The sequence below is a fragment of the Python bivittatus genome, unplaced genomic scaffold, assembly GCF_059951505.1.
Source record: "Python bivittatus isolate LINGU-HERP-01145 unplaced genomic scaffold, Pbiv_v1 ctg000850_np1212, whole genome shotgun sequence".
NCBI classification, from domain to species: Eukaryota; Metazoa; Chordata; class Lepidosauria; order Squamata; family Pythonidae; genus Python; species Python bivittatus.
In genome coordinates, this window is record NW_028277112.1 from 41,158,746 (window position 1) to 41,171,655 (window position 12,910).

At 41.5% G+C, this 12,910-nt stretch overlaps 1 protein-coding gene across 5 annotated transcripts in view; it reads right to left on the reverse strand.

Moving 5' to 3' along the window:
* TJP2 (tight junction protein 2) overlaps positions 1 to 12,910 on the reverse strand; it is an 83,095-nt gene that overhangs the window by 9,949 nt on the left and 60,236 nt on the right. For all 5 annotated transcript variants that reach the window (XM_088130444.1, XM_088130443.1, XM_088130441.1 and 2 more), the window contains 9 exons: positions 12,698 to 12,801; positions 12,379 to 12,532; positions 10,816 to 10,927; positions 10,596 to 10,729; positions 9,236 to 9,302; positions 3,818 to 3,968; positions 3,111 to 3,219; positions 2,200 to 2,410; positions 1,074 to 1,261 (listed from right to left, as the gene is read on the reverse strand). In XM_088130444.1, coding sequence (XP_087986570.1) covers positions 1,074 to 1,261; positions 2,200 to 2,410; positions 3,111 to 3,219; positions 3,818 to 3,968; positions 9,236 to 9,302; positions 10,596 to 10,729; positions 10,816 to 10,927; positions 12,379 to 12,532; positions 12,698 to 12,801 — 1,230 coding nt within the window. The remainder of the gene's footprint in view (positions 1 to 1,073; positions 1,262 to 2,199; positions 2,411 to 3,110; positions 3,220 to 3,817; positions 3,969 to 9,235; positions 9,303 to 10,595; positions 10,730 to 10,815; positions 10,928 to 12,378; positions 12,533 to 12,697; positions 12,802 to 12,910) is intronic.

The following is a 12,910-nucleotide window of genomic DNA, read 5'->3' on the forward strand; positions in this document are numbered from 1 at the left end:
ATTTCAACAGGGGAACATAATTGGACAACATCTATTGTCTGTAAATTGGATACCCATTATCTGTAATTTATATGTAAACATTTCTCCTTACAAGTGGAAGTTTACAATCATTAAGACTAGCTTCCTACAGGAATTAAAAGAAATTAACAAGCAGTAGCTGACATGCAATAAAAAGCAAGAGTTGTAGGCCACATTTCAACACAAACTAAGTCCTTGATGAAATCATCTGAGATGTTACTGACTCCAAACGTATCATTTTTGTTTGTAAGTAGTGGTGGGAGAAATGATACTTTCCTAATGCCTAGGAGCCACAGGAAATTATCCTCTTCCGTATACCCAATAGTCAAGCTTCTGGCAGGTTTTTCGGTGCCCCCCCCCGATCTAAATAACTAGGGAGATTCTCATCAGGAGAGGTGCTTCTATAGTTAATAAGGTCCTAAGAGTCAACAACGATTTGATGGCACATAACCAATTAAAAAAAAAAGCTTTTTAGGCTTTAGAGGTCAACAACAGGACCTTAAATTGTGCCAGCAGGCAATTGTAACTGATGCAGATCTTTCAAAAAGGCATTAAATGATCTCTGAATCTTGCAGCAGTGAGGAGCTGGGCAACTCCATTTTGCACCAACTGTAATGTTCAAGGTTGGTCCCACATGAAGCACGTTGTACTAGTCAAGAAGGGTTGTAATTATCACCAAGTCCAAGTACTCAGGAAAGGTTGCAACTGACACACTAATCTCAAGTGCAAATGCTACCCTAAAATATTTTTGGGATGAACATTAGCACGGATGCCGTCATTCAAACAAAATACTGGCTAATCGTTGCTTTTTGCACAAAGCATTCAGCAATTCAAAATATATACAGAAGATATTTTTATTTTTAAGAATTGGATATTTTTAAATATATCCAATACATGATTCTGGCTGGTGCATACTTTAACATCTACTGTTAGCCTAGAGCTAAAGCTGAAGAATTATAATTATTTTTTACATTTCCCCACTCCCCAATTGAAGTATCTATCTTTTATAAATAAGGATATCAGTTTGCAGTTCTTAAATGTTATCCCTCACTCACCTTCCCGAAGCATAACTCTCTCATAGGCTGGAAATTTAGTGCCAACAGATGCAATCACTGTTAAATCTTCTCGGCTCTTCTTGAGATTCTTCTTCATTCCTGACCGCTGGCCACGCATCCGCCAGAAGTCAGCCCTATCGCTGGAACCATCTCTCTGAGCATTTTGAACACTGGCCATCTGTTCAGCCCTGAAAGGGACAACATTTGCTCCGTTTTTCAAAAACTAGCAAAGTATATGCACTTAAGAACAAATGCGAGTACTGTACAGGTTTTAAGAAAGAACTGATTTAAAAGATTCTAACATTTAATCCTCAACAGAGGTTAAAGTGAGTCTTCATATACGTGCTGATGACATGTAATGCCAATCCCTTTCAGCTGAGGTCTACTCATAAGTGTCCACAAGAGCTTCCCCAGCCCACATATTCACATTAATCCATCTTTGCAATTCATTTGAACAGGAACAAATAAAGGTGTGCACTTCTTGGGACAAGGCTAAAATTATTCCTTGCCCCTGGTGGTCCTAGTTCTACTTACACCTATTTCCACATCCAACCTGATTTAAATCAAGCTATAGAGGGATGGTCAAGAAATACACTGCTAACTAGCACTTGGTAGGGTAGCAGTGAAGGCCTGGGAAAAGTTATTCTGCTGCAATGACCAGTCTATATCTACAAAGATCAGAATCTTTGTTTTTTTCCTCTGAAAGTCCATGGATGAGAAAGTTGGACTTTGAAGAAGCAGGATTAAAAACTATTGATGTTTTTGATCTTTGGTGTTGCAAAAGGCTCCTGAGAATACCATAGTTAGCCAAGAAAAAAAACAAATGAATCACAGAACAAATCAATACAGGGTTGTCACTCAAGGAACAAATGACTAGGCTCAAATTATTATATTTTGGACACATTATGTAAAGACCCAGATCCCTTGAGTAGTAGGGGAGAATGGACTAAATTACAGCAGCAATGGGTGCACCATTGGGAGTCCTGAAGGACCAAGCTGGGACCAAGCTGGAGAAGATTTATCTATATGATCACTCAGAACTAGGATCAACTTGATAACACATAATCATAGTGTGATGGAATAAAGGAAAGGTGTCCCATGTTAAATTTACAGGAGAGTAACATACCTGCTTTTATTCGGAATTAACCCTTTCTCTAATTCACTCTCAATTCTCACTGCCAGCCAGTGGCCCAACTTCCCATCATACAGTGTATCAACCACTCGGAAGACATCACCTCTGGTGAAAGCCAAGCTCTGTGGTGTTTCCTTTTCACATTCAAAGTGTGTCCTTATGAAGAAAGAATCCCCTCTACCACAAGCCATTATGTCTCTATAAACTGGGGGAGGGGGGAGGAAGGGAGAGATGAGAGAAAGAACCCAATTATTTTGTTCAGTTGAGAGTTTTGTCATCACTTCTTATTGCTGCTGTTCTAGCAGAAGGCAGCTGTTTTGAATTAACTAATTTCTATTTGCTTCCATCACATAAACGTCTAAGAGCTGTAGATATAAAAGAATAGAAAATGTTTTTTATACCACTTTTCAGACATGGCACTATTTTTTCCATATATTACACAGAAATCAATTTCTGAATTTCAATATGCTATATCCTACTATCAGTGGCTCATATTTAAAAAGGAATCATATATATTAGATGTTTCCTATAAATTTCTAATGGCAACTGTATAAACAAAGAAGTTGGACTTGCTAACTTCTGTTTGGCTTAAACATAAAATATTTTTGATCACTGGCCATTTTTGTGGCTTGAAAAATTGGACATAATTCTTTTTACCACCAAGATAAATAAAACTTTCAACAACTATGCAAATTAACAAAGAACTACCGATCTATATAGCTGCTATCTTATAAATTTGGACATTTATTAGAAAATGTACATTATTATAACTAATACGCTTTTCTAAGACTACGATAAACATCAGTCGATATAAACAGAATAAAAGATAAAACAAAGAAATATGTTAAACAAAGCAGCACATTAGAAACATGCTATTGTTTTACACATTACATATTCACACATACCATCATATTTGCTTTGAGCCAAAATTGTCACGATATCACCTTTAGGAATTTCTAATAGGTACAGAACAGCATCCTCTCGAATGATACCTCTGAAGTCTTGACTGTTTACCTGGTGCAAATCAACCACACTCAGCTTTAGGATTTATTTTTCCAGGTTTTTTAAAGTCACTCTGCATATTGTAATTTTAGATAACCACATGATACTTTTTAATTGTTTATGTTTTACATTACTGCAACTTTCTAACCAGGTAAATCTTGATTTATTGCTATAGGAGTTAAGTACTCACATCTAGAGGGCACAAGATTGAGGAAGGCTACAGGAAAATAGTGATTTGACCTGAGTGATTTCACATAATCCATTAAAAAATTGGAAATCACAACCAACTTTAGCCAACTTGCTTTCCTTAAAAACAAAGTCTTGCATTTAAGCCTGGCTATTCAGAAATACTGGTGTTAATGGACAGATTATAATCTGTAAATTATAATAGGGAAGACAGCAACTTCGTGTCCTGTGACAAGAGGATTTTTTCTTTCATAAAAAAATGAAAGAAGAGACAACATGTATATTTATCTCAGCCAAACATGTTTCTTGAAAGATGATTTCAGAATTGTTCTCATAATTATAAATATTGAGGGGGGGAGCATTTTTTTCAGTTAAGTTGCTAAAAAAATCATATTTTAAATGGAAAAGAATTCTGCATGCAAACCTTAAGAATCTGATCCCCCTCCTGCAGGCCTTCCTGTTCTGCTGAGGTTCCTTCTTGAATTCCAGCAACAAATATTCCTACATCATTCCCACCAGCCAGCCGGAGGCCGACACTATCTCCTTTCTTGAATTTCACCATTTTTGTATCAGGACTTAAAGAGAAAATGGTGGGTGTTATTTGTTTCAACTTAAAATATCATGGACTATAAGTAATTTCTATAGTGAAGAGAGAATACATTTGTATAACAAGGCACTTACACAACTGAAGCAGCCTATGATTCATAAGTGAATAAAGAACCCATGGAAAACAGACTACATTTCCAATGTATTTTTATTGTCATATTTAAATGTTAGATTTCTTGCAGACTATACACTTCTCAAGGCAGTTTAGAAAATAAAATACACAAGTAAAATAATAATATATACATTTTTGTAAAATAACCCTAGTACCAGTAAAATACCACTTTAAAACCCATATCAATTGCCGATACAAATCTTTCCATTAGTATAAATTTATTTATTTAGCAGATTTATACAGCCGCCCATCTCACAAAAAGTGACTTTATAAATGGGTTTTTATAACCTTCTAGTCAGAAAGTATCAACTAAATAATACCAGGAAGGAATTCCATAGGTCAAAGACTACCCTTTATAAGGTCCTATCTCTCTAGAGCTCACCAACCTTGCTATTCTTCGCTGTTATTAATTTTTAAAATCTATTTATTTATTGTATTTATATAGCCGCCCATCTCACATAAAAGTGACTCTTGTATAAGTATAGTACCTTAAACCTAGTTTACCATATGAAATGCTTTAAGACACAAAAATGAAACTATGAAATCTAATGCTGCATAAACCCTCTGAAGGCATATGATACCACCTGTAACCTTCCATCTACCTACACAATCCATGGCAGCCTCCCTGTGAAAACAGCCCTTGGGCACAGAGATAGAGAGTTGGAAAGAATCGGAGGGAAAAAAGCTGAAATGCAGCAGACAAAGCAATAAGACAGAAGAAGAAGTGTAAGTAAGTAGAGTTCCTGAAGGAAACCGTGCAGCCACTGAAGACAGGAGGTGACTGCTAGATGAGAGATTGCAAGGTAGATTCAAAAACTACAGCCAGAATTTTCCAGGTACTGTTGTAGGGGAAATGCAATTTCTATAGAACAGGCTGAACTCAAATCAGCTTTAAATTTAAATTTTAATTTAAAAGGGAAAAAGATAACTCTGCGTCATCTGTATTTTAGTGAAGTCCCTCAAATGTTGAATAGCAGGAAGGGTAAATGTACATTTTGTTGGAACCCACAGCATTACAGTGACTGATAGCCCAAGTTACTGAGACATCTGTAAGAATAGCAGTACATCTCCCTCTCCCTGCAAAGACATCTCTATACTGTGTCAAATCACAGGTTGCAAAATGGACACTTCAGCTAAACTTAAAGCAATATCTCCAAAAGAAAGGGAAGATATAACTTTATATACAAAAATGAAATTGTGTGTGTGTGTGTGTGTGTGTGTGTATGTATATATATATGTATATTGCCAAGTTGCCAAGTGACAGCAACATCAGGAAAAAGGAGTATGAGAAGCTGGAGAAGTACCAGGGTCTGAAGGAGGAACTAGAGAGGATGTGGAAAGTAAAGGCCAAAGTTGTCCCAGTGATGGTAGGAGCACTCGGGGCTGTGATCCTAAGCTAGGAGAGTGGCTCCAACAGATCCCAGGAACAACTCATTCCCAGAGCCTGGTCAGCAGGTTCATAGGGGCCCTGCCCTTCGGCTGCTGCTGCTTAATGCCAGGTCGGTTAACAACAAGCCCCCCCTCATATGTGACTTGATCACCAAGGAGGGGGCAGACTTGGCATGCATTACTGAGACCTGGCTGGGTCCCGAGGGGGGGCGCCCCTCTCAGAAATGTGCCCAGCTGGGTTCTCGGTGTGGCTCCAGCCGAGAGGCCAGGGCAGGGGAGGAGGGGTGGCTGTTGTGATCTGGGATCTCCAGTGGCCTTCAGGGGCATTGCTCCACAAGTTTCTGGCTGTGAGACACTGTCTATTAGGTTGGGCGCCCGTGAACAGTTGGGAGTTCTGCTATTGTACCAGCCTCCCTGCTGCGTGGCAGCCTCCCTGCCTGAGCTGCTGGAGGCCATCTCGGGGCTGGTGGTGGAGTTCCCCAGGCTTATGGTTCTGGGGGACTTCAATCTACCGTCCCTGGGGCGGTCCTCAGAGGCAGCTCGGGAGTTCATGGCTACCATGGCAGCCATGGGCCTGTCTCAAATTGTGCGGGACCCAACCCGAGACAGTGGCCACATGCCGGATTTGGTTTTCTTGTCGGAGCAATGGCAAAGTGATGTGAGGGGAGATCTACAGCTTTCCCCGTTGTCATAGTCAGATCACGTCCTGGTGACCCTGAGTTTCTCCTATACCACCCCCCTCTGCAGGGAGGCCGGACCCATGCGATTGGTCTGTCCCCGGCACCTGATGGACCCGTCAGGGTTTCAGAAGGAGCTGGGGGATATTCCCACGGATCTGCTGCATGGTCCAGCGGAGGCCTTGGCTGCTGCCTGGAATAGGGAAGCAGCCGGGGCCTTGGACAGGATCGCACCTATGTGACCTCTCTTGCCACATCAGCCCTGACACTCCCTGTGGTTCACGGAGGAGTTGAGGGTGCTGAAGAGGGTTAAGAGACGTCTAGAGCACTGCTGGAGGAAAACAAAGACCGAATCCGACCGAACACAGGTTAGAGCCGCTACCAAGGCCTACCTTGTGGCAATAAGACCGGCGAAGCGCCTCTACTCCTCTGCCCTTATCTCGTCCGCAGAATGCCCCCCCGGCAGCCCTGTTTAGGATCACTAGGTCCCTCCTTGGTAAGGGGGATGTGGGGGTTCATTTGCAGGGCCGTGCAGAGGAATTTTCAGAGCATCTGCAGGACAAAGTTGCTTGGACTCATTCCAAGTTAGACTCCGAGTGTGGGGCAGGGTCTGGGGAGACACCAAGGGCCTCTTCTTACCCAGTTATCTGGGAATGGTTTGATCCTGTTGCTCCTGAGGAAGTGGACAGGATCCTGGGGACTGTGAAGGCCACCACTTGCCATCTTGACCCATGGCCCTCCTGGCTGGTGAAAGCAGCTCGGGAGGTGACATGTGGTTGGATCCAGGCGATGGTTACTACATCCTTGCAGGAGGGAGTGTTTCCAGCTGCTTTTAAGGAAGCATTGGTACGCCCACTCCTCAAGAAACCCTCCCTGGATCCTACTGTGCTGGACAATTTTCGTCCAGTCCCCCACCTCCCCTTTTTAGGGAAGGTGGTTGAGAAAGTGGTGGCATCACAGCTCCAAAGGGTTCTGGAGGAAACGGATTATCTGGATCCATTCCAGTCAGGTTTCAGCCCAGATATGGAATGGAAACAGCATTGGTCGCACTTATGGATGAGCTCTGGTGGGAGCGGGATGGTGGAAGTGCGACCATCCTTGCTCTTCTTGATCTCTCAGCGGCTTTCGATACCGTTGACCAGGGTATCCTGTTGGGACGGCTCAGGGAATTGGGGGTGGGCGGCACGGTCTTGTGCTGGTTCACCTCCTTTCTCCGGGGCCGATCCCAATCGGTGGTGATAGGGAGCGAGAGGTCCCATCCTTGGCTCCTTCTTTGTGGGGTGCCGCAGGGTTCGGTTCTTTCTCCGCTCCTTTTCAACATCTACATGAAACCGCTGGGCGAGATCATCGGTCATCATGGGGTCAGGTATCATCAGTATGCTGATGATACGCAGCTATACATCTCCATCCCTGGTGAAGTAAGTGATGCCATGGCCACCCTTTCGCGGTGCCTGGAGGCTGTAAGGGTCCAGATGGGGAACAACAGGCTTCAGCTGAACCCTGGTAAGACGGAGTGGCTGTGGGTTAATGGCTCCTCTGTATCCGGGATTTTGTCATCTTTGGTGCTGGATGGGGTGGCACTGCCCCAGACAGTACCAGTGCGTAATCTGGGGGTCCTCCTAGACTCACGGCTCCTGGTTGAAGAGCAGGTGGCAGCCATGGCAAGGAGGGTCTTTGCACAACTTCGGGTTGTGCATCAGTTATGCCCTTTCCTGGATCGGGATGCCCTTCGAACAGTCACTCACGCCCTTGTTATCTCCCAGATAGACTACTGCAATGCGCTCTACATGGGGCTACCCTTGAAGAGTATCCGGAAGCTACAGCTGGTCCAGAATGCAGCCACGCGGGCTATTGTTGGAGCCCCAAGGAGGGCCCATGTAACGCTTCTGCTCCGCGAGCTGCATTGGGTACCAGTTTGCTTCCGGGTCCAATTCAAGGTGTTGGTTATTACCTTTAAAGCTCTACATGGCATGGGACCAGGTTATCTAAGGGACCGCCTCTCCCCTATGACTTCAACCCGTCCCACCCGATCACACAGAGAGGGCATGCTTCGGACCCCCTCGGTGAAAAAACTTCGACTGGCGGGGTCCAGAAGGCGGGCCTTCTCTGCGGTAGCCCCTGCTCTTTGGAACATTCTGCCCCCAGAGGTGCGATTAGCCCCCACACTCCTGGCCTTCCGTAAGGCTTTGAAGACCTGGTTCTGCCACCCGGCCTGGGGTGGGGTGGGAATACCTCAAGCATGGGGATGGCTAGCCCCATAGAGGCCTTCTCCCTTCAGCCTCAGATTTTTCATCCTCTTGGTCTCTCCTTCTTCTTTTTAATAATGTTTTTAATTAAGGTTTTATGTATTTATATATTTTATGTTTTCAATGTTTGTTGTGAATCGCCCAGAGTTCCCCCATTGGGGGGAGATGGGCGGTTGAAAAATTTAATAAATAAATAAATAAAATAAATAAATAAACAAACAACATCAGAGCTCTCTGTCCAGAAGAGTGCAGTGCAAGGAACAGGGAAGATACTGTGCAGAACCCTCAAACTCCCAGGCCTCTGGTAAAGGATCCGAGACTGAGGAAGACACATACCATCCATAGGGGTGAGAGGGGATTTTTTTTTAAGAATATATATATATACTTGAAACACGTCTGTTTCAAGTTTGAAACTCCTGTTCTGGTTTCAGAACCTGTTGTTTCAATCTTAGCAGAAGTGTCCTGACCATACCAGAAGTATTTTAAGCACATTTAGAGTTGTTTTGAGCTCAGTATGATCAGTGTCACAGCACTTCTGGTGAAATTAGAACAGCTGTTTTAGTCTTGAAACATGGCATTTCAAGCTCAATTTTTTTTAAATTTGATTTTGCACACCACTATATGACAAGATGTATTGAAAGTACTATTACATATGCATCTGTACAAATATCATTTTGGCAATGCCAAAACAAGCTTGTATTTCATTTAATAAAACACTTTTTTCCATTATTACTTTACAATTGTTTAGAGCAGCATGGTTTATAAAAAATAAAAACAATGTTCAGAAAAGTTAAAAAGTTAAAAACCCATACCCATATATTGCTTGGTCCTCAGGACTCGGCTGAAGAAATATTCTTGATACTGGTTTTGGATGTACAACTGTATAGATATAGATATATAAAACAAATTCAGAATTAGCTTCTACTTGCTCCTAGTAAATATAGCGTCTTTGCTCCTAGTAAATATAGAATGTCAAGATAACATACACTAGGGCTAGAATTTTATTTGCCAAGTATACAATGCCACAAAATAGAATACTTTCTCTATTTGCAGTAATTTCCAAAGTTGCAGCAAAAACAGAACCCTATAGCACTTCCAGACAAACAAAACTTATGCTATCCATCCAATGTTCTTGTTGAACAACATCTAATGTGGTATGCCTTAATACCTCAAAGGAAATTTCAAAAATCTATTATATTCTAGTATAAAGCATTATATGAATTGGTTGGCATACTAAATTAATGCATTTTATTAACCACAGTTTATTGATAAAACACAATTGGCTAGATTTACAGAACATACTAAGGCAAAACCAAATAATCTATATTTTGGCTTAACATAATGTGTGTACCTGGTTAATATTAATTTTATTAGTTCTTTTGCTTTAATTCTAACTCTTTTCCTCCATTTACTGACCATTTCTTCAATAAATTTCCAGCATGTGTCACCAAATATGCTAAACCATAATTTATTAACCATGTTTTGTTAGATAAGCCATCATCGACTGGGCACTCAGCATGTTACTCCATAAATTATATAATATATTAAGTTATTAAATTATCTCCAATTGTTGCTGCCCACAACAGTATGTTCGGGCAGAGTGGGTGTGTTTCAGGTCCCCTCAATTAAATATTGTCATCTTGTGGGACTGAGGAAGCATGCCTTCTCTGTCACTGCCCCTGCCCTCTAGAACAGCATCCCCCCAGAGATATGTAGGGTGCCAACTCTCCTTGGGTTCTTGAAGACCCTTAAGACTTGGCTTTGTTCCTAGGCCTGGAGTTAGTGTTGTGGAGCCCCTATTTTTTTTTTTAATTGTCATGGCTGTTTTTTGTCTGGGCTCTCGTGTTTTTAACTGTTTTAATTGTATATTTGGAAGTTGTAAGCCACCTGGAGCCTTTTGGAGTGGGCGGTCATAGATAATAATAGTAACAACAACAATAGAAAAAAATACAATAAAATGATCTGATTGGTTGTGGCTTATTGTGTTGAAGAAATCCAACTTGTGAGAGTAGCTTAGAGGAATTGCCTCTTGAAGATTTGCCTGAAGCAGGAGGAAAGCGGACTCTTATTATTCAGTCCTGTGAATCACTGACCAAGTTGTCAACTACATGAATAGAAACTGGGCTGCCTTGTTACTGAATCCAAAGGGTCTCAGAGGAGAGTAGCACTGACCTGGAGGATCATCTTGGTACTTCACTTGACTGTTTGTCTCTGGTATTAAAGCAGCTGTGGAATCAACAGTTGATCGAAAAGGGGTGGGCATTGCTCCCATTTTGGAAAGTCTACTGGTTGGGTCTTCTTTTGCACTTAATATAAAAACCACACAGTTAAGAGCAAATCAGAGATTTTGTGACATAACAAAACATAAATGACAATACAGTATGCTTCTCACCTCAATTTCTCCTTTAGCTTTTCATTTGAAGAATGGCACTCTACATCTGAGTGATGCAGTCTTCTATCATCCTGAGGTGAGCAAGATCGGTTTGACTCTATTTCTGAAATATCTGTTGGGAGAACATAATGCAGAGTCTTGAAAAGTTACTGTCTGTAATTTTAATGTCTGTTGATGTATACACATAATAAAAAGCTTTCTTCTTTTAAACACTGACAACAAAAATGCTTCCTGAAATTGAACAAAGCTGATCTACAAGGCACTCCTACTAAACCCTCCAGGCAGCAAATTAAACTACTTCAGCTTTGCTTACCAAACAGATCTAAGCTTAGGATAGGGATTTCTTAGCTTTTCTTTGAAGGATGTAATTCAACAAGCCTTGTTCTGATCAAGCCTTTGAAAAAATGGCAGCATCAGATCATTTTGGCAATCCTTAAGGCTGGCATAAAAATTACCACCAGTCACTTCAAAGCCACTGTGGTATGGAATGGAAAGAGATATGGAAATAGCCAGATTGTCACTTCTTATTGTGTAGTTATCTTGGAAGTCACTTGAGCAGCAAGGTAGCATTCTTGTTCTTGAAGCCCTTAGGCCAGAATAGATACCAATCTCTTGACAGTTCTGGCACATATCCAAAGGCAGGCAGAGGAAGTAAGGTCCTTTCAAGTATGCACAATCCATGTATAAATGCCACACATGGCCTCTAGCACTGTTTTGGCCCAGAGATCAGGATTAGGGGGAAAGATCTATGCTTTAAACTTTATAGCAGTCACCTGGCACCTTAAGGCACTTATTTTCCTTTAAACTTTAAGGCATTCCTTTTGCCTTAAAGCCCACCAAAAGCAAACCAAACCTGATAAATCCCATCCATTATGGAGACATTGTGACATTACCAGTCTTCTTTCTCTCCAAGGTGCTCTTAGGCCAAGCAAATTAGACCTCAGCACTGGGGAAGAAGATACTTCCTTTCACTAGAAGCACCTCTGACTCTTTCCAGACTCTTTCTAGCCCTGCTTTCAGAGCAAACGGAAAGGAGGTATCAACTCTAGGACACTCCAGCTGTAGGAAAATTGGAGAGGTTATGCCTGATATTGTCTTCCTGAGCCATGAACTCCTGCCAACAATTATGAGCGTTTACTGTATAGGTGAAAAGGGAGGAAAACTGGCACCTGTGAAATAGCGTGTGATAGACAGCCTGGTTATTTAGAGGTATTTGCTTCTCCAGCCAGTATCAGGGATGGACTTTATAAGCAATGAACAACATGGAAGAAAAGAATTTGATATGAAGCATACACGTTCTGTGGCTGATTCCTGGCTCATTCTCGTCTTAGCTTGCGGCACAGAAACTCACTCACCTCCCTTGCCTCAAAAATCTGGTCTTCAGGTCAGTTAAGAGTCTGTTGTTGTTTTGCCTCAACAACAAATATAAAGATTTTACATGTGGACAGATCTATTTAGGATGCAACATACTATACGTAGATATTGCTCACAGCTCTTTTGAAAACTATCAAAACAGTTTTAACAGTTTAAAAACCATATTTAGCTTTGCTTTTAACCTCTTACCTTCTATTTCTGACTCACTGTCATGCATGGAAGGAATGTTAATCAGAGTTTGTTTTCTGTCTCTCATAACAACCAACTGGAGTTTTCCTCTTGATTTCTCAATCAGTTTTCTAGCATCTGATAAGGACATATTCTCTGTCACTGTACCATTGATCTGAATGTGTAAAACAAGCAGATTTATTTATATCTGGAGCATAAACGGCACCGATAGACCAGTTCAAAGAGTTTCCACCCAATATTTGTAAACAGGCCATTAAAAAAAAAAAAGACCAGAATATATATTTTTCCATCCCCATTAAGAAATTGTACAATAACATACTTTGAGAATAATGTCCCCTTCGTGCAAATTGCCATCCTTTGTTGCCAGGCCAGTACTAGTCATTTCTTTGATAAAAATCTGACTTCCAAGTCGCAGGCCATATTCTGCAAGAGGAACAGAGAGACAGAGTTTTGCAGTTTATCAGATGAACCTGTTGCATGCTAGCACCTTCCAAACTTTGTTTTTAAGAAGGATCTATCCGTTTTTTGACCA